Source organism: Priceomyces carsonii, assembly GCF_900007245.1.
Source record: "Priceomyces carsonii strain CBS4050 genome assembly, scaffold: Debaryomyces_carsonii_scaffold_1, whole genome shotgun sequence".
Taxonomy (NCBI): domain Eukaryota; kingdom Fungi; phylum Ascomycota; class Pichiomycetes; order Serinales; family Debaryomycetaceae; genus Priceomyces; species Priceomyces carsonii.
This window is the reverse complement of record NW_026946674.1, coordinates 336,623-357,100: the sequence shown is the minus strand read 5'-3', so window position 1 is coordinate 357,100 and position 20,478 is coordinate 336,623. Positions and strand designations below refer to the sequence as shown.

The 20,478-nt window shown below is 37.5% G+C and overlaps 12 protein-coding genes across 12 annotated transcripts; 4 read left to right on the top strand and 8 right to left on the bottom strand.

The window, feature by feature from the left end:
• Positions 1-189: 189 nt before the first annotated feature.
• TIM44 (protein translocase subunit) lies at positions 190-1,467 on the bottom strand (the record flags this gene model as incomplete). Its single annotated transcript, XM_062951788.1, has 1 exon — positions 190-1,467. The coding sequence occupies one exon, from the start codon at positions 1,465-1,467 to the stop codon at positions 190-192; it is 1,278 nt and encodes a 425-aa protein (XP_062807046.1).
• A 741-nt stretch (positions 1,468-2,208) lies between these two features.
• Positions 2,209-3,624, bottom strand: BNA4 (kynurenine 3-monooxygenase; the record flags this gene model as incomplete). Its single annotated transcript, XM_062951776.1, has 1 exon — positions 2,209-3,624. One exon carries the CDS (start codon positions 3,622-3,624, stop codon positions 2,209-2,211), a length of 1,416 nt encoding a protein of 471 aa, XP_062807045.1.
• A 130-nt stretch (positions 3,625-3,754) lies between these two features.
• Positions 3,755-5,293, bottom strand: PRCAT00000193001 (uncharacterized protein; the record flags this gene model as incomplete). The annotated part of the gene is made up of 1 exon (XM_062951765.1): positions 3,755-5,293. The coding sequence occupies one exon, from the start codon at positions 5,291-5,293 to the stop codon at positions 3,755-3,757; it is 1,539 nt and encodes a 512-aa protein (XP_062807044.1).
• A 121-nt stretch (positions 5,294-5,414) lies between these two features.
• Positions 5,415-7,970, bottom strand: ULP3 (SUMO protease; the record flags this gene model as incomplete). Its single annotated transcript, XM_062951754.1, has 1 exon — positions 5,415-7,970. The coding sequence occupies one exon, from the start codon at positions 7,968-7,970 to the stop codon at positions 5,415-5,417; it is 2,556 nt and encodes an 851-aa protein (XP_062807043.1).
• Positions 7,971-8,623: 653 nt separating this feature from the next.
• RPT2 (proteasome regulatory particle base subunit) lies at positions 8,624-9,928 on the top strand (the record flags this gene model as incomplete). Its single annotated transcript, XM_062951743.1, has 1 exon — positions 8,624-9,928. One exon carries the CDS (start codon positions 8,624-8,626, stop codon positions 9,926-9,928), a length of 1,305 nt encoding a protein of 434 aa, XP_062807042.1.
• A 64-nt stretch (positions 9,929-9,992) lies between these two features.
• PRCAT00000190001 (uncharacterized protein) lies at positions 9,993-10,763 on the bottom strand (the record flags this gene model as incomplete). Its single annotated transcript, XM_062951732.1, has 1 exon — positions 9,993-10,763. The coding sequence occupies one exon, from the start codon at positions 10,761-10,763 to the stop codon at positions 9,993-9,995; it is 771 nt and encodes a 256-aa protein (XP_062807041.1).
• A 496-nt stretch (positions 10,764-11,259) lies between these two features.
• Positions 11,260-12,708, top strand: PRCAT00000189001 (uncharacterized protein; the record flags this gene model as incomplete). Its single annotated transcript, XM_062951721.1, has 1 exon — positions 11,260-12,708. The coding sequence occupies one exon, from the start codon at positions 11,260-11,262 to the stop codon at positions 12,706-12,708; it is 1,449 nt and encodes a 482-aa protein (XP_062807040.1).
• On the bottom strand, positions 12,709-13,143 carry PRCAT00000188001 (SUMO-targeted ubiquitin ligase complex subunit; the record flags this gene model as incomplete). The annotated part of the gene is made up of 1 exon (XM_062951710.1): positions 12,709-13,143. The coding sequence occupies one exon, from the start codon at positions 13,141-13,143 to the stop codon at positions 12,709-12,711; it is 435 nt and encodes a 144-aa protein (XP_062807039.1).
• A 616-nt stretch (positions 13,144-13,759) lies between these two features.
• Positions 13,760-16,006, top strand: SLM2 (phosphatidylinositol 4,5-bisphosphate-binding protein; the record flags this gene model as incomplete). The annotated part of the gene is made up of 1 exon (XM_062951699.1): positions 13,760-16,006. The coding sequence occupies one exon, from the start codon at positions 13,760-13,762 to the stop codon at positions 16,004-16,006; it is 2,247 nt and encodes a 748-aa protein (XP_062807038.1).
• Positions 16,007-16,200: 194 nt separating this feature from the next.
• Positions 16,201-16,614, bottom strand: RPL23A (60S ribosomal protein uL14; the record flags this gene model as incomplete). Its single annotated transcript, XM_062951688.1, has 1 exon — positions 16,201-16,614. One exon carries the CDS (start codon positions 16,612-16,614, stop codon positions 16,201-16,203), a length of 414 nt encoding a protein of 137 aa, XP_062807037.1.
• A 528-nt stretch (positions 16,615-17,142) lies between these two features.
• WSC2 (Wsc2p) lies at positions 17,143-18,297 on the bottom strand (the record flags this gene model as incomplete). The annotated part of the gene is made up of 1 exon (XM_062951677.1): positions 17,143-18,297. The coding sequence occupies one exon, from the start codon at positions 18,295-18,297 to the stop codon at positions 17,143-17,145; it is 1,155 nt and encodes a 384-aa protein (XP_062807036.1).
• Positions 18,298-19,637: 1,340 nt separating this feature from the next.
• PRCAT00000184001 (SNAP receptor) lies at positions 19,638-20,429 on the top strand (the record flags this gene model as incomplete). Its single annotated transcript, XM_062951665.1, has 1 exon — positions 19,638-20,429. The coding sequence occupies one exon, from the start codon at positions 19,638-19,640 to the stop codon at positions 20,427-20,429; it is 792 nt and encodes a 263-aa protein (XP_062807035.1).
• Positions 20,430-20,478: the final 49 nt, after the last annotated feature.

The window sequence follows — 20,478 nt, the reverse complement described above, 5'->3', positions numbered from 1 at the left end:
TCCAAAAAGTTCTTGATGAATATTTCTCTTTTTTTTTTCTAATGAATGATACTCGAATTCAATAAATAAATCGACGTGTGGTTAATCAGGCATATTACACAAAATCATTCGTTAGTCTGTATTTAAGTTATACTATGTAAGTAAAGTATGTACAATTTTTGTTATAATAAGCAGTTTTAGAGGGCCATATCAATGGAAGGGCCTCGATCCACCACGAGCGAATTCAAGGACCTTCCATCCTTCCGTTATTTTGTTATCTATCTCCTCGGGAACTCTGGTTAAAACCATTGCATATGTACTTAATTGGATATGGTCTTCAGTACCTGCTGCAATCTCTCCCGTTTGTGCCTTTCTATATAAATGAATCTCCTGTGCACGGCAGCTCACAACAATAACAGGGATATCGTTTGGTTGTAGGTTTTTGCAAGTCACAACGTCTACTCCCCTAATGTCGAGAATTCTTCCATCCGAAAACAATCCCTGCTGAACAAATTGCTTATTGTTCGCCTGCCAGACATTGAAAGGAGCTTCGCTAAGCCATTCTTTCAAGACCTTTTGATCGTTCTTGATGTAGGCATCTAATAATTCGGGAACGATGTAATTAGTGAGTGTCTTATTGAAATCCGTAAGACGGAAAGAAGGATCCATCATTCTAAATTGCTTAATAACTTTAGCTTGTTCTGTTTCTGCAAAAAATCCTGTAACTTTTTCGAATATCGTTCTTATGAGAGCAATAAGTCCATTCTCAGAGTCCTCCCATTTCTCTCTTAAATATACGATTGCGCGTCCTAAAGGAGATCTCACCTTGAAACTTTCCCACTTCTCGCCAATTGATGGACCGGTAGGCTCACTGTCAGTAGCTACTAATTCGTAACCCGCATTTTCGTTCTCTTTCACTGGTTTAAATGCTTTCCCCTTTCTCATCTTTTCAGCCAACTCCTTTTGCCTTAATCTTAGTCTTTCCTCCTTGGTCAAAAACCCACCATATGACGTTGAGGACCCATCATCAATAACATCTGACACATCCTTATACACCTGTGTCTTTCTCACAGGATCAAATGCTTTGTCCGCAGCATCGGCACCCGCTTTCACCGTTGTACGAACGCCCACACCAACAGGAGAGTCCCAGGCTTTCGCCGCTGCTGAGCCAACCGCTCCCGCTGTTTTCTTTACAACTTTACCAGCGGCAGAGCTTCCTTTCTGAGCACGATCATATGCTTCTTTCGCCTTTTTAAATGCATCAGAATCTGCAACTCTACCTGTCTCATCCTGTAATGCTTTAATATTTTCCTTTAGCTCACCCGATTTTTTTACCTCTGCTTTAAAAGTGTCAAAAAAGACTTTTAATGGAGACTGTGGTTTCTGGTTGAAATAAGATGGGGATATATGAAAAAATCGAAATGGTTGAAATTTAACACTTCCTCTTGAAGCAGCTAACTTTGAGCTCCTTATAACAACAGAGCGCATTATAGTACAAGTTCCCAAATGAAGTTTATGATTTAAAGTTGGAACTCAATTCAATTACAATTTCCCCCTAACCATAGATTAAGTACGATCTTTACTTGATGGCAAAGTACTTCTCCAACTTTTAGGACTCAAAAAAAAATTTTCTGGTGTGTTTTATTTTGATCAAAGCACTACCGGAGTTTTGATTGAATACCTTTCAAGGCTGACCATAATTATATCAATTGTTTTCATTATCTAACAAAATGAGCGACAAGTATGATCCCATGGAGAGAAGAGAGTAGTCAAAAAAGTCTTGGCTATTGTTTTGTTCATCTTCTTTGGTGCATGGGCGTTATTATATTGGATTTTGGCCCGTTCAGCGTGGTAAATCAGATTAACTAGAATGAATACGCAGTACATCTTCCAAGTACGACAAAGAAACATCGGGTAATCAACATTGAGCACTTAAAGAAATACCATAGTGGGGATGAGTGATAACCAAAGACTCCCCACGGACATAGGCAGAATTCAGCCAGAGCAGAAGAAGTAATAGGGCTCTGCGACAAACTTGAGCGCACTAAGGAGATTGTGTTAATCTTCCTGGTCTGTCCCCCATGACTTGTGGGTATATATTGGAGAACTATATGCGACACCTACACCCCACAAGAAGAGGAATCTTGGTGGCCCGATTCAAGAACATGAAATAAACACCGAAATTGAACGTACATTACGATTAGTTACATAATAATAATATAAAAGATCTTAGTTCCTCCTTAATTTGTCCCAGTATTGAAGGCCCTTAGCAATAAAATAAATAGCCATAAACCCCAATGTACCATTGCGAAACAAATTAAGAATATTTTCTTGTCTCTTTTCAATTGCGATCGCTTCAGAATACGAGATGTCGTCTCTAAATGAAATCATCGAATACAAGGGTATCCACTGAAGAAATGTGTTTCTAGCGTATTTTCCCAAGTAATAGTCTATGCCTTTTCTAATCAAATACCTTGAACTAGTGACCTTTGTAGACATTTCATAGTAATTGTCCATAGCGAGCTTGCAAATTGCTCGTAAATCCTCCCTCCTTACCGAAGAATATTGCTTGAATGATTCAGAGATATCCCCACCATTCATTTCTAATAATTCCATTAAGATCCTGACGTCTTCAAACCCACAGTTCATTCCTTGGCCGTAAAATGGAACCATCAGATGGGCAGCATCACCCAAAATCATTGCTCTTCCAGATGGATTATGATAAGGAAATGCACTAACTTGCATTAGTGAGCCTCTTGGATGGTTTTCAAAGGCTCTTTTTAAGTTTTGCTCTCCAATGAGCTCCGTAGCGTCAGGAAACTGCTCGCAAAAGAACAGAACAAATTCATCTGAAGATTTAAAGGATTCTATGACTGCCCAAGGAGAGAAAAAAGTCGAGGTAAACGAGCCATCCTTATTTGGTAAAGCAATCAACATAAATTCATGACGAGGCCAAATGTGAAGATGATTTGGATCAATTGAAAATTTATTTTTAGACTGCGTGTCTTTGTTTGGAGGAATGTAAAGTTCCAAATATTGCATATCGATGTACTCTTGAGAATAATTCATTCTCATTGATTTCTGAAGTTGATACCTAAACTGTGAATGCGCTCCATCCGTGCCAATAACATAATCAAATTCAAAGGTTTTCATTTTTTCATCATCTGACAGCTCCAAATTTATAAAGATCATAGAAGGCTTATTAGATAGGTTTTGGAGTCTTATTAACTTGTGATTGAAATTCACTTCAACATTAGCATTCTTCAATTCATCCAAAAGTGAGTCATTTAAGAAAGATCGATCAATCGAATTTATACTTTCTCCAAATAATCCGTATTTTTGAGATTCTTGTCTTCCTCTTTTATCGTGTATCATTCTTCCATACATCGGAATTATATTCTCTAATACTCTTTTCGCCATTGCCTTGTCAACATACTCTAACGCCCTTATTCCTCTACTACTTACTGCCAAATTAATAGACCTCAACCCTTTGGATTCTTTCTCTGTTTTTGGGTCGGGCCTCAATTCGAATAATGTCACTGAATAACCTTTACTTGCGAATGCCAAAGCTGTCAAGCATCCAACAAGCCCCGCTCCAACAATTCCTATATCTCTATTTGAGCCGCTATTATTTTCTGAAGTCATTGTCAAGTCTATTAAACGATGTTCAATATGACAAAAATCAGCTATTTATTAGCTACAGTGAACTATACGTCTAGATTAGGTCGTTTATCATAATATACAGGAAACTATATTCGAACTATCATATAATCATTCAAGAGTACTTAGCCAACTGAATCCTTTTATCTTGCACCTTCTTCTTGAGTTCAGATATCTGACTCTCTAGCTCAGAGTTTCTATCTGAAAACTCCTTGTTCGCCTTAATTGTATTTTTTAGATTTTCTTTCATTGTTAGAGCTTCATATTTCTCTTGAAGTTCTTTTTTCAAGATATTTAAAGACTCCTTCTCTTTCAAAGCAGTACCAAGCTTGACAGAAATATCTTTACTCTGCCCCAAGATCTCTTCATGAGTAGTATTCAAATTTTCAATCTGATGATTTAAGTCTTTAATTTTAGAATGAAGCGCCTCGCTGACTTCTTTAAGATTGATCAATTCATTGTTGTTATTGTTCAATGAGTTAACATGAATGAGATGATATTCGTTTTCATACTTAATTAAATTGGGTTCAAATTCCATTATAGAGTCAAATTGGATGGCTATCTTCAAAAAATCGTCAGAAACAAAGTACTGGAACAAAGAATTCCCACTTAACGACAGTAACGATTCCTTCCTTTCATTAAACAAATAGACGATATATCTTATGATAAAGTTGAATCCTTCAAAGATAATGAAATCTAAAAACTTTACCGAAATGTCACTTTCATCTCTCAGTAAAACGTCGCTCAAAGCTTTATGGTAAATTATTCTTAGATCTATACCCTGTTTGGTCAAATGAAGAAACAAATCAGGAAGCTTGTCTTCCAAAGATCTGCTAACTTTGTAATATAATTCACCCTTAGATAAGCTCGAGAGAAATTTGTGAAACTTCAAAGCTAAAGAGAGTATTTTTTCGTTTTGAGCGATAGATGATTCTGAGAGCACCTTAATCAAGTTCGAAATAATAACAGTTGTCTCTAAAGGGACAGAAGAGTCCTCGCCTGAAATAACACTTGAGCCATTAGCCGATATAAGGACCCTCGCATAGTAATCATATATCTTAAATATGTCATTAGATCTTCCACTTTTGAAAGGATTAACAGGCGCTTTGTTCTTTTCTTCCTCTTGTATTTCAAAAGCAGTAGCCCTTTTCAACATTGAGTTATAGCTTTCTTTAGTTAACTTGTTTTTCAATTGCATAATTTTCATGTACAACAACGGTCTAAGTTCTAGAGGAATGCCATTGGATATATGTTTCTCAATCTCTCCTGCTCTCTTTTCTACAAGCAATCGGTTTATAGAATTGGTGATGAGATCATACCAAAACTTATCTTCGTCGAAATATTTGTTTTCGGTAGCTCTTAATTCATTAATAATATTATCATTCCATAGGTTATCAAAAGTAAACGCATCGAAGCACTCATTCATCCAAGGTGAATTATATAGCTCTTGTTGCTGTATCATAGATATTGCAGACAAACCATCATCTAAGTTTACGGATAAGCTCGGTGACCCAGATGTATTCGAACTATTAGCTTGACTTCCCTGTACGTTTTTTCCCATCTCTGAATTCGAAGATTCTTTAACAGTATCTGAGCCAGTATCTATAGGGATTTCATCTTCGGCCCTAGGAGGTAATGGAGGTGGATTTGACATTTCGTCGTCTGTAATTCTGCTTTTCAGTGCTGTCGTTTTTAATGATACATACATTAGTATATTTCAATTTTGTGCGCATTATAAACTTCTATTTGTGCCTACATGTCACATATGCTAATTATTATCCCACCTTGCGTCTCTTTGAAGAATTGGAAACCAATAAGGGTAAATTGGATGCCTTGATATTGTCTTCAAGAGAATTGCTCGAGCTCTTTGGCAGCTTTGCAACCTTAGGAGAATCCAGGCTGCTATTGATAAAGCGATCGTATAAAACTAGTGACAGTGTATGGGAGGTACTTCCATCTGACAACTGTAATTGACTTAAGTCCTGGTTTACTTCTTCGGAATCACTTATATCAACTGCACTCGTAACCCCTTTGTCATATAGAATTCTAAAAGTTTGATGTCTTGGTCTGATGCTATGCGAATTAAGTGCTAGAGAGTTGAATTTGCCTTGATACGCACTGATAAGCTCATTAATCCTATTATTTTCCTTCTTTTCTTTAAGTTTTTCGGCTTCTTCAACCAACTGCAATGCAAGGCTTTTTTGAGAATTTTCAAGTTTGCCGTTCTTCTTAGGAAAGACTTTGTCTAGCAAATCTCGAACTTCTGGTTGTAGCCTTGATTCATCAATTATCTCCAGCAATGAATCATTTTTTAAGCTAGTAGCATGATTCAGTGAATAAGAAGATGAGGCTTTAGGGTCTAGTGTTCTCTTACATTCTTCGCGTCGCCCTGGTTCAGAAGATGAACAAAGATTTAATGCAGGTTCCGATGATATGAGATCTTTTGTGGGTATTTCGTATTTCTCTTGAAGAGGATCAAATTCAATGACTTCCACCTCATCGTCTGACTCATTTTCGTTAATGTTCTGTGGGGCACTTTCAGCTGACTCTACTTGGGTTTTGTGAAGGTCAAGCAATATATTTATAAGCTCTTTTCTCATTTTATTTCTCTCTTCAGCCAAAAAAAATGATCGGGAACGTTGCTTCAGCTGAAACTTTCTCCACAACTTTTCACACTCCCTGGTATTACTTAACCATTTCTTAACATTATAAATAACATGAATTCCACAGTCATTGAAGTTGTTTTGTCTTGGAACCTTTGCATTTTGTATTCTTAACCTGTCCCTTTTAATTTCTATAGAGTACTTGTCTTTACAATAATCAATGAGAAAATCTTTTAGCGGATAATGAATATTCGTATGCCTTTGGCCAAGTGAATCGAAAATAAAGATCTCTGCACGAGCAATCCTCGTTAAGGTCTTCATGCCCGACTTTTCAGCGTCCAACGTTTCAGTTTCAGCGTTTCCCTCAAAGCTATTATCACTTGGTTCCAGCTTATTTATTTCAGAATCTTTGAGCAGTTGCTCTGCTTCGACATGAATAGACTTTTGAGCTTCAACTTTAACTGCTTTTAATAGTTCAGGTAGTCCCCTTATGATGCAACAATACCAGTGAGCGTTTTCATTAATAGGAATGATAACAGAGGAATATTTCATAATTTCTATTTTATTAAGCCACTTTTTAACATTTTGATAATGACTAGGGACATCTTGGTTGTCTTGTGTTTCCATCAACTTTGTGAAAAAAAATGAGTTAAATGCATAAATTTCATTTTCTTTAAACAAATTCTTCTTATATATGGCTTCTTCGACCTCAAATTTTATGAAAAAATCTATGATTGTATCGTTAATCCAGTCCGTGTTGAAAAGGGTCTTAAAATCAGAGTATGTAACAGTGAACACTCTGTTGTGCGCAAACAAATGCTTTAATGGAGGTTCAAAACCGGGAGGAGTTTCTTTGGACTCTTCAACTGAAATCGGATGAGCACAATTAATGCCTGCCTCCTTACTTTGCGATCTAGTTTGTCTTCCTTCATACATTTCTTCAGGTGTAATCGCGTTGATTACTCCTCTTTTTGCACTTTTCTCAGAGCTATTTTCATTTGTCTGCTCTTTAGTCTGCTCTTGACCACTTTTAGCTCTCTTCTTTAGTATTTCATTCTTCTTTGTCAACAATTCTTCGCTTGAAAGTCTGACATTCTTAACATTCCATTTATTCTTTTTTAACTGATCCCATATGTCTCGATCATCATCTAGATACCTAATGAACACATATTCAGTTTCGCAGCTTAATAGTATCAAAATAGAATGAAATCCAAAATACATTATATCGAAATTTTCATCTCTCTTGATTTCCAAATCGTCTATGATTGTCTCCGAATTCTTAAATGTAATTCGATTACCTTCCAGGGAGATCAGAAGCTCAAATCTGTTTTGGGCTCTCTTTGTTTCTCCATTATAATCGAGGGAAATGATTCTTAGTGTCAGCATATGAGTTGATACTTTGCTGTCTTCCTGTGGAAACAGAAAGATGTCATCTATACTTTTTTGAGGTTTTTCTCTGGTAAATTTGTATCTGCCGCTTCTTTTTGTAGGGGTTGAATCTAATTCAGTAGTAATCTGAGCTCTTAATTTCTCAGAGGTTTTTATCGCCTCATCTGGTGAAAACCTATGCTCTTTAACAACTTTTGGCGATGCTTGTTTATTGGCTGACTTCTCATTACTTGAAATAAGATTATTGATGGGTGTTGGACCATTACCTATTTTCCTTTTCCAACTTCGATTTAAAGACAGAAACTGTTTTTCTTTTAGTTTCTGTCTTTCCTCGCTCATTGGAATGGTACTTAGATCTCCAAACTCAGTTTAATAAGAGTTCTAGTCCTTAAAACCTTTTTGGCTATATTTTTGTACTAAATGTTTGATCTGCATTTGGAAACTCCAGGGAGATCGCGAGTATATATGTCAATGTGTGTTGCAATCTACGAAACTAAAAAAAAGTCTTAAGGAAATCCTATTACCTCATCACGTAAAGCTTTTGATCAATAGCCTATTGAAAGAGACGTGGCTTTAACCTTTGCTTCCGACGCTCGCTATGAGCAGTATCAAGCCAAATTCTATTTCACACTTTTTACTTTATTACTCACGTTTTCAAAGATAGCAAAAGCTTGCCATACTGTCTGTAAAGTGAAGGAAAGCATGTAGTTATATAGTCAGTCCTGTCCATGCCATGTCTTGAAGATATTGGGAGCTTCGCTTATATTAGTATTTACTATGATATCAGTCGTGTATGTGACCGCATCTCTGACTTCTGTCGGTGGCGACATCAATGTCAGTTTAGTTACTTTATATTTATCAATTGTCACATAAGCTAACCAGTTATATCTAATTATTTAAAGAAGGAAGTAACTATGGTATGTATAATTGAACCGTTTAATTGAAAATCATCGGGGTTTACTAACATTAAATAGGGTCAAGGTCCATCTGGCATGCAAAATGGCGATGGCTTTAATAAAAAGAAAGACGATAAGAAGAAAGAGAAGCCAAAGTATGAACCGCCAGTAGAATCAAAATTTGGTAAAAAGAGGAGAAAGGGTCCCGATACTGCTGTAAGATTGCCGAATGTTCATCCTAGTACTAGATGTAAATTGAAGTTATTAAAATTAGAGAGAATCAAAGATCATTTGTTATTGGAAGAAGAATTTGTTACAAATCAAGAAGCATTCCAGCCCACGGAGTCTAAGCAGGCAGAAGAAAGAGATAAAGTTGACGAATTGAGAGGTTATCCCATGTCTATCGGAACATTGGAAGAGATTATTGATGATGATCATGCAATCGTATCAAGCACGGCAGGATCTGAATACTACGTGTCAATCATGTCGTTTGTCGATAAGGGTTTACTTGAGCCTGGATGCTCCGTATTATTACACCATAAGACTGTGTCTGTTGTTGGTGTACTTCAGGATGACGCAGATCCCATGGTATCTGTAATGAAATTGGACAAATCTCCAACAGAATCATACGCTGATGTCGGTGGCTTAGAATCACAGATCCAAGAAATAAAAGAAGCTGTTGAATTGCCTTTGACACATCCTGAACTATATGAAGAAATGGGTATCAAACCGCCCAAGGGTGTGATATTATATGGTGCACCAGGAACCGGTAAGACCTTACTTGCGAAGGCAGTTGCTAATCAAACTAGTGCTACATTTTTGAGGGTAGTAGGATCAGAATTAATCCAAAAGTACTTGGGTGATGGACCAAGATTGGTCAGACAAATCTTCCAAATTGCGGCAGAACATGCCCCTTCGATTGTTTTTATCGATGAAATTGATGCTATTGGTACTAAGAGATATGAATCCACATCAGGAGGTGAAAGGGAGATCCAGAGAACTATGCTAGAACTATTGAATCAATTGGATGGCTTTGATGACCGAGGCGATATAAAAGTTATCATGGCGACAAACAAGATTGAAACCTTGGACCCTGCATTAATCCGACCAGGAAGAATTGATCGTAAAATATTGTTTGAGAACCCAGATTCAAATACCAAAAGGAAGATTTTGACTATTCATGTTTCAAAGATGAGTTTGGCGGATGATGTGAAGTTGGAAGAGTTGGTATCTTCGAAAGACGACTTATCGGGGGCTGATATAAAAGCAATGTGTACGGAAGCTGGTTTGTTGGCTTTAAGGGAAAGGAGAATGCAAGTAAAGGCTGATGACTTCAGGCAAGCTAAGGAGAGGATTCTTAAGAATAAAGTGGAAGAGAATCTTGAAGGATTATACTTGTAGATTAAATATATATACGCATAAACTATATCGCTCTTCTTTTTCACTAAAACGTACGATCAATTTACTAGGAATCACGGCGTTGCATAATACGTAAAATGTAAAGAAATAAATTCAAGATATCCAAATACAAGGCAATCGTTGATATTATTTCGTCATCCAAATATGCTGTTTTCATAATCCTCTGAGTGTCTATCAAAATATAGAGACAAAACAAGAGCGCTCCAACACCAGAATATACCAAATCCATCGATTTTGAATATCCAGGGAATATCATGAAGAGTATACCCCACCCTATTAAGAACCATAATGCCATAGATGCAAAACCTTGCCAGCTGATAAAGTCATACTTAGTTTGAAAAGCAAACATCGTCAAGCCAATAAAAACCACCATGGTCAATAATAAAGCCTGCACTAGAACGTCGGTCTCAACAACAGAACACACTACACCAACGGCATATGCTTCACATAGGGTAAAGGCACTTAGTAAGATTAAATTCGTGGGATATGATCTAGCCTTGAAATGAGTGGCAATCAAAAATCCAAAAGATGCAATTCCTGTAACCAAAAGGAGCCACATATTGTTCAAGCACCAATTTCTTATCGAACTATTGGAATGGAGAATCATCCCAACGATCACAGTACCCATTATTTGTAACGACAATAAGGAATACACTCTTCTTATGAATATCTGGCGTACAGGTAACTCACAGGACGCAACGGCTACCGAGTATTTAAAATCATCAGGGACATTATCTCCAGGAGACCTTGAGGCTTGTGGCTCATCATAAGCGGGAGGAAATTCTTGATCCACAGGGTCGTATTTTGAAGTGTTCATTTGTTGTAATTTTTGATGGCTCCTTAAACTTTGTGTACGGGGGAGATATCTTGCTATATATCATGACGTCGTGTTATGAGCACTGATATTTTATGGAATTTAACCGAATGCTAAAAAGATGTTAGTTTTGAATAGTAGCAGCATATGAAGTATATATTTGATTAGCGTCCTATTGCTAATCTGCTTTCGCAAGAAAGAAATTATATCTGTTCCTGCTGTAATCAACTGTTACAGGCCGTTTTTTACAGCTTTTCAAGTTTATTACATTTCGTATCATCGAACCACATTTCTCCTAAATTCGCTCTTTCATTGTTATTAGATTTTTTTTTTATTTCTCTTCTTTCTTTTACATGCTGTCATCCTTTAAAAGTCTGGTTATCTGGCTTTTTTTTTTTGTTCTTATAACTGGCTCTCTAAAATTTCCAATTTTCTAATTTTGAGACTTTTTTTAGAAAAAATACTGAAATCTAATCAGTATTAAACAGGTTTTGGATCTATGTGGCTTTTGCTTAAAAGCACTCATACAACTTTACAATTAAATAATACATGCCTAATACGGAAAATTCTGAAGATACCGGTTAAAATCGACGATTTATTGCATCAAGTTTATCAAGATCCGGATGAATTGAATGAATATAGCAAAGTTCTAAGCTTTGAAAAGAAGGCTTTATATGACTTGAGCCTGCTTAATCCAAACAAGAGGGCATTTGTTGAATTTAAGTTTGGCCCTAACCTGAAGCTATTTCATAGTAAAAAGGTTATTTTCACAGATAGAAATAATGATTTCTATGAACCAATCAGTCTCGCTGGAGGTAGGTTCTTAGAACTACTTGAAAAAAGATATAAGATAATGAAAAATACTAGAAAAGAATTCTTGAGAAATCTCTTGCGACTCGAATATTTAGGGAAGTACACTCTTAAACAGGAAGCGTTCCAAATTTTTGCATTAATAGACCTTGAAAGCAGCCAGAGATGTTTTATGCGATTCATTTCTTTAATAAATCATGAACTAAGAAAGTCGAAGAAATACCGACCCACATTTTATTTGGAGGCTGACGATGAGGGTGTTTTCAGCTATGAAAATAGGGTTGTTACTTCCAGACTAGCAGGCAATAACAAAATTAAACAGATTCATCCCTTCTATCTTTATTTAGGGTTAAGATATGTAGAGGATTCGAACACCAATGTGAACTTTATATTAAAGGTGATGAAGGACCTAGGCTATCTCTCTGAGGATGAAGATTTTACTGACGCCCTTGCGATAAAGTCCTTGAGTAAAAAGGTATCGAAATACATATCTAATGACGTCAAATTAAACGAAGATATACTAGTTCGTACCTCCCGACCGAGGCTTTTACCTTATAAAGATACCAGATTACCGCCATTACCATTACTTAAAAGACCACTGGAAACCACTTTGATATTGAAATTAGCATTTTTACACCCATATTCACGTTTAGTAGAGCCGAAGTATAGAGGTAGTTTGAATCGCATGGCCAAGAGTTTAGATGCATTCGGAGACATCATCTTAAAAAGAATATCGTTTGATTTTTTTCATAAAATCCTATTTAAAGAGGTCAATTACGTTAGTCTTTTGAGCGATCATCTATTTTTGAATTCAAATTCGCTTTTTGGGAGACTTGCCAAAATATATGGCTTTGATAGGGGCATAAAAAACGAAGGGTTCCATGAAGAACTCATCCAAAATATGAATAAAGACCTATTGTATAATTCTTCCAAAACATTCGACGAGTTGCTCGGTGATTTGTTCGAGAAGTTTGTTGCAATCATGTATCTAGACGATCCGAAGGCATGCGAGAAATGGCTACACCAAATCTTCCAGTCTATCTACGATACATTGATAATAGACAAGTACGACGGCAAGCAATTAAATAAGGCTTACTTCGAGTACTATTTTAAATCTGCATCCACGAATAAAAATTAATTATTTAGTGCCAAACGATTCTATGTCTACTTTTTGCTCATCATCTTCAGTTGGGGGTAATACTGGCGGATCTGCCTTTGTAGCTACTTTTAATCTTAACACTATGGTATCTTTGAAAGAAACTCTCTTTCGACATAGAGGACAGAGGCCAATACCTCGCCTTCCTTTAACCTGACCTCTAGCATGCGAACTAGCAATGCTCTGCTGGATGCATTCTAAGCAGAATATATGTCCGCAGGAAGCGACAGTGGCAATGTCAACCTGGTCTAGACATATAGGGCATTGGACGTCAGTCAATTGTTTGCTTAATTGTGCCGATTGCTGTGGATGATCTATCAAGTCCTGTGATACTTTTTTAAACTCTAATATTTCGACATCGTTTTCACTGCCAGATTCTTCTGATGAGAGCTCTATGACATAATCGGGATTCGACATTATTATGTTGTCTTATTGCTTCACTTCTCACCCAAATAGTATTGATAATGACATAACCTGTGAACCTTCTAAAATAGAAAGAAGGACTTAAAAAAAATGTTCTTTGTTATAAGTTAACTTTTCTATTTGCTGCCTATTTTACTACTGAGCATATTAGGAGCGCTAACAGATCGTCTTACATCAAAAGATTCGGCTAATAAACAAACAATTCTTTGAAGTTTTAATGGCTGTTTGTAGTATGAAACAAAATGAATTCCCAGGGTGAGTTTTTCCAAGATTGCCTTCCAGGAACAGCCAGCCTCGCCATGCACTAACAATGAACTCATCTAGTTAATTCCTGCTGGTCATGGCAAATTGGGTTTTGAGCAAGTACACACCCTAGTATAGCATATCGAAAGTAACTGAAACGTTCACTGTTTTCAAGTGGCTGGCAGGTTTTTAATACTTCATTAAAATATATTCATCTTAGCTTTCTTACGTTTACGAACGAAGTATATTTCAGAATTGAAGGTTATCTTCGGGCATTTTTAAATAACTGCAGTGTGTAAGGAAAACGAATAAACTAACGCTTGTTCTCGGATAAATTCTGCTAGGGAGCAAAAAGAGCAGAAACACGATGGTGCTTGATCACAATAATCCATTAGTGGTACCACTACCTTATACGTTCAATTCACCCAGTGACTATCCAACAGAGGTGTTGGCAAATAGGTTTCAGGCATGGCGTACTATTATCAAGGATTTATTATCTTACTTTAGGGAGTTCGCTAGTGTTCAAGAAGAAATAGTGAGACAACAACTGAGATTACAACAAGCTGTGAAAATATCGTCACTGGTAGATGGTGGGACTCAGAATCATCATACTAGTGGTAGCGCTAAAGAAGATAATGCAATTAATAAGTTCTTTTTACCAGTTGGAAATGGTTCTATTCAAGACTTACCAGCCATCTTGACGAAATTCCATCAGCAAAACATAACAAACGCTTCAAAAACTCTCAAAGATATCAATCAGACAATAATACCAAAGCTAGACGAGCTCAGAAAAGATTTATTGGTAAAAATTAAAGAAATCAAGAACTTGCAGAACGATTTTCATACAAATTTAGGAAAAGAGGTAAACGAAACAAAGCATGTTTTGAATCAATTCAGTCGTGCAATCGACCATTCAAATAAGTTGGATAGTTCAAGCTCCAGCCAACATGAGAATGATGATCCATACATTGTGAAAATAAAATTGGATAGACAATTAAGGAGACAATTGAATGAAGAAAACTATCTTTATGAGGCTTATGCCAATTTGCAAAATGCAGGAGGAAAGCTAGAATCAATAATTGTATTGGAAATTCAAAACTACATATCCATATTTTTGAGTTTAGTCGAGACAGAGAGCCTGACTATTCCAAACTTCCTTGTTCCTAATGTAAATCATGGGTTTTTATCAAAAGAGTCAACTTTCGAGTGGGATGCATTTATTTCAAATCACCTACCAACTTCTATGCCAATTTCTGCTCAAAACAAAGGGGGGACTTTTATCGATCTTTCCTTTCCAGCAAGAAAAGTCCATAATTTGAATATACCAGGCATTGATTCACCTTTGAATTTTGCAGTCAGGGAAGGGACCTTGGAGAGACGATCGAAGTTTCTTAAGAGCTATTCTAGCGGCTGGTATGTCTTAACTTGCAATTACTTGCATGAATTTAAAAGCTCGGATATGAAGAAAGACCCTCACCCTGTAATGTCACTTCCTCTAGATTCATGTACTGTAACTGAACATTCAAAAGACGATGGAAAACAGGGAGGAGTTTATAAATTTATTTTATGCTCTAAGGGATCTAATGGTTTAATGCATAGGAGCCATAACTGGGTCTTCAGGACAGACAATTACGACAAGATGATAAATTGGTACAATGATTTAAAAACCTTGACTAGCTTGCCAACACCTTCTTCTCGGGCGCGGTTCTTAAAAAAGAGCTCTAAAGTTCAAGGTAATGTGATTTCAAGTTCTAAGAAGATATCAAGAAATTCCAGCTTGACTTCTAATATAACTAATAGCAAGTCGCTCAAAACTTTAGCCACAAATAATTCGGGGCATGGAAATAGACTTGAGTCATTGAGGTCAAGGCCGACATCTCAAAATACGTCTCCTGGTAACTTAAATCGTCTATCTTCCACATTCTCAACAAGGGATAACCAATCTACGCGACTTGGAAATATGATCAATAGTGATGGGACAATTATAACACCAGTGGATACTCGGCAAGACGATGAGCAATTTAATGCTCAGAACGGTGTCACTAAAGTAGAGTCAAAAACATCTGAGACTGGCAAGGGCACCCCACAGGCTCTAGGTAATCTGTTCCATCCATCGATTTATCCCCAGAATTATATTGTAGCTACCCCTTCGCAGGGTCAGCAATTTTATGATCCAGTCCTGCAACAGTTCTACATGCTTACACCCAGCGCTCCACCACAGGCACAAGTAGCCTCGAATATGACACCACGACCAGATTCGCCCCAGCATTTTTATAGTGTAGCTCCAACACAGTCTCCGGCTCAGCAACAACCCCTTTATCAAATGGATCCAAATGGATATTATCTGCAATATCATCCATTGAGCGAATCATTCAAGGGAGATTTACCATATCCAACTGGCTCGCATATTCCTACTGACCATTCTATCATTTCAAGTCAGCGTGCTTCATCACCGACAAATGAAGCCATCGTCAACAAAGAAATCAAGGACACTTCCAAGAATAACAAAGCTAGCGAGGACGATTCCACATTGAAAAGTCTCGTAACTGGAGAGGATGCAGAGAAGCGCGAGATTCCTGAAGAAACTCAAGAAAAAGACTCAGCAGTCCAATAGATTTAGAGACAAAAAGCAAAATAAAATGTATTCTACGATTTCACACTTTTGTACTTAGTCCAATACATGGCATCGAATTTCTGTATCGTTAAATTTCAACTCATGATTTACACGTAATAAAAACGAGTACTTTTGACCTCAATGTAAGTGCCTTTATTAATGATTAAATGATATACATATTTCTTCTCGTATTCTTAAACGACAACACCTGAGTTAGAAGCAATACGGGGCCATAAATCAGCACATTCTTTAGCAACTGGACCAGTGATGGCAGAACCTTTCATTTCACCCTTTGGATTGGCAATAACACCTGCATTATCTTCGAAGTACAAGTAAACACCATCCTTTCTTCTCCATGGTCTAGCTTGTCTAACAACGATAGCTGGCATGACCTTCTTTCTCAATTCTGGCTTACCCTTTTTAACAGTTGCCATGACCATATCACCAGCAGATGCTGCTGGTAATCTGTTCAATCTTGCACCAAATCCTTTAACGGCCAAGATGTACAAATTTCTTGCTCCAGAGTTGTCACAGCAGTTTATCACTGCGCCAACTGGTAAACCCAAAGACATACGGAACTTGTTTCCTGAAGCACCAGATCCTGACATATTAATCTATTACTTTAGTATATTTGACAAAAGAACTACTTCAAAAGATCTTTAGAACTATTCTGTTACTGAAAAATTTTCTTACAGTAGCTCTCACACTGCGACGTCTGTGAATCCTGTCGTTTACGACACAAAACCAACGATCCTGCAGCTAGCTAACATCAAGTCAAATATTGTGACATTATAATTTTGTGTAATCACATGTTTTGTGTCCACTAATCTTGGTTCACATATATATTGAGCGTAACAAAGATAGGATGAGGGCTTGCGCCCTCTTCAAATCAAACACCTGAAATGGACCCTGCGCGTCTCTCGCGCCTATATCAAAACACACAGGGGTATGTATCGCGGTTTGTCACCGAGCGCTTGTTCGCAACAGACAATCGTAAAACCGTTCAAGGCTTAGATCGCGATGCTACGGGTTCCTTCTGTTATGAAATTAATTGCCCAATTGTCATTATTAGTTAGAGTTCTATGAATAGACATACACAAAATTAGGTATACAGTATGTAGTTAGAATTATCACTTCTAGTTATTGACTACCTTCAATGAACCATGGTTTCTTTGTACCATATCTGGGAGAGAGCCATTACTGAGTCGTCTTCGTCCAAAATCGGCAATAGGCATGCTGTGATCGCCGGTCATGTCGTTGGGATGAGCAGAGGGACCGTAGATAAATAGGTCATCATTCTGCGTCGATGCAAAGGAGCCCAGCATTTGGCCATTAGAAGCTTGGTGATTATGCTGGACGTGAGAACCAGCAGCACCGCCAAATGTCTCCGATTTCTCTTGTTCTGGGCCGGATAAAGTAAATTCGTCGTCCTTATCGTCGTCCGAGCGTCTTCTATGACAGATGAAAAAGATAAGTCCGGCAGCAAGAATAGCTGCACCCGCTATGGATCCCACAACGACACCTGCAATTCCACCCCCTGAGAGTGATTTTCCACTATCTTTATTATCTTTCGTTTCATTATGTTCATTAGAGGAAGTAGTGGAGGCATGTGTTGTCTTTGATGCATTGGCTGTAGAAGTACTGGAGGTAGACTTACCTGTCGACGAGTGTGACAGAGTAGTAGACCACTCCACTGTTTTGGTGACCTCACGGACGGACTGTGATTCACTTTCAACAGACACGATTGTGGTATGATAGCCGGATTGTTCTGATGTCGCTTCTGAAGAAGTCGAAGGAGATGTTGACGATGATGAAGATGAACTTGTCGATGTTTGTGAGGTTGTAGATACTTCTGATGTCTGATCGGATGATGTTGATGTGGAAGTCTCAGTTGAGGAAGTGGGTGAACTAGAGCTCAGGGTCGAGCTATCACCACCAGCAGTGCTTGCCTGAGCACTAGAGTCAGTATATATTAAAAAATAATTCAGACCCCCACATTTTTCGTAACCATAGCCTTGGCAAACAGTATTGCAATTAGAATCATCCACTTCGTCACTAGAGTCCGGTATCGTATTACCACAGTAGCAGGACTTACCATCTATCAACCCAAATACAGCATCATCTGAACACTGTTCCTGACAGTACCCCGAACTTTGATATGTGTCGTTATCATTGAAAGTTAACAAAGATTGCACAGACGACTTTTTGAAGCAACCCATTTTTTCAAACGATGATTCCACCTCGCCGAACAAACTTATCCATATCAATGGTATTATCACAATTCTGTGCATAGTGCTTGATAAAGGAACACTGTGGTTTAGTGATCTGTGGCCGTATCTTGTTGGATCAATGAAAAATAATTGATCGTTGGTTTAAACAGAAAGAGCAAGGTAACGAAAAATAGATATAGCTTCTGTTATTGACTAAAATCTAATTTAATCCACCACTTAAGACCACTTTTGATGTAAGGCCTACAATCTATACCACTTACCACCGTTACCAATGCCAATGATTATTGCGTTGTAAAAGAGAAGAAAATTTTGGGGCGTAGGTAGTGAGTTTTAAACGATCAACAAATACTTGAAATTTATAAAAAGAATGGTAAATATTGTGCCTGCACACATAAGTCTCCTGTCGCAGTTGTGGTTTCGAACATTGGCCGATGTCCTTTCGAGACAATACGCCTCGAGCGCCTAGAGGTGTGCCAGAAGCACCCGCCATGGAGAAATTCAGATGCGAAACTCTTCGGAAGGTGTGCCTGGGATTTTGCGAGTTGCAACACGCCGTTATTGGCGGCCTTTGGATTGTGGCAGTACTTAGTACAGAGCAAGTGGTTTGAGTAAGTGAAATTTTCCCCCTTCGGATAAGCGATAGTTCTCTTTGAAAAGATGCATAATCATCTGATCATTGATCCTAACTACAATCTATGATCAACCAAGAATTGGAAGGTAAGGTTGATCAATGATGATTACGACCTTGGCAGAAAGCATACTGTCAGCTTTGATACATTAAAGCACTAAATGAGTGCATAACAAACCGAATTTGGACAAACGGGGTCAATTGAGGGTGAACGCATCATCTAATAGATTTCCCTCACGAAGGTGGGAAGGGGGGCCGCAGCGTCATTGCGAGTCATGTTATTGACATTTTTGTTTGGAATCAACCCGAAGAAGTCGTGCTTGTATCAATAGTGCCACTTTTCATAAAAGAGCCCACAAACGAAGTCGCTGTATTTTATTCATATCTTTATGTCAAAATGGATAACAGCTAGATAGTGTAGCCCGCTACGTATGATTTAGCTTGCTAATCTAGCAGATATCCAAAGAATGATTGGCCCATTTCGCTAACCACGACCATCTTCATAGGTCGTTGTTTGATAGTAGTTGGGCATACATCTTAGCATTATTATGTAAAGCCTGTAGAGTTTTTGACTACCGAGCGTGAGATTAACGCTAATACCAGGTTCTGGAAGTACTAGCTAGTTTCTAGATCCTCTTTAATGAGCCTTACGGATTGTCTGCTCTTTTTTTCTCGCGAAGCCACTAAGATATACTATGGTGAAAAATTACGGCGCACTTATTTTTACTAGAAGAATGGGGCAACTTCTACTGGTTAATAGAGATTGTTCAGCATGATCATCCAACCGGCTATGGATATCACATCTGCTAAGGCGGTTGAGAAAATATTACGGAGATGCAGTAGCGAGATTGATCGATTACCTATTGGATCATTGGAATCGTTGCGTGAACCTGTCAACCTTGATAACAACCATATGTGTTTGAACAAATACAAGTTATGTCTTATTTCAAATGACTTGCTTACTCTACAACTTGTGTTAAATAAGTTTAAAAAGAAAAAGGAATTCACTAGGCTCTCTGAAGAGTTACAGGCAGCCATAAATTTGACTGACGAGAAGAGATATGTCAACAGCGTCCTAATCAAACGCCATGAAAAAGATGAAAATGGATTAGAAGAAGAACAAATTTTAGCAAAGAAGGGCCCCCAAGAAACAATATCTAATGTTATTGTGGAGGACAATGATTTGAGCTCATTGAGGAAGAGACTATTATCAAATGATAGAGGCACATCTCTATTGGATTCTACAAAAGATCTGAACAATTATCATAATTCCTTTCAGGATGACTTGATCGATGACTTAGCAGATTTATCTAAGAGTTTAAAAAGTTCAGCGAAGAATTTCTCCACTAAATTATTTGAAGACTCTAAAGTAGTTGAGGATACTGAAAGAAACTTCTCTAAGAACTCAAATTATATGACTACAATTGGGGGCAACTTGAATAACTATCTTCTGAATAAGACTGGTAATAAAATTGGCATTTTCTGGCTACTCAAGGTGTTTGGAATAATATTCCTTTGTTTCATTTTCATTGTCATAATAATCAAGATTATTCCTAGTTTTTAAAAACCTCCTTTGCGTATTCTAGTCTACAAAAGTAGAAATACAAACGTTT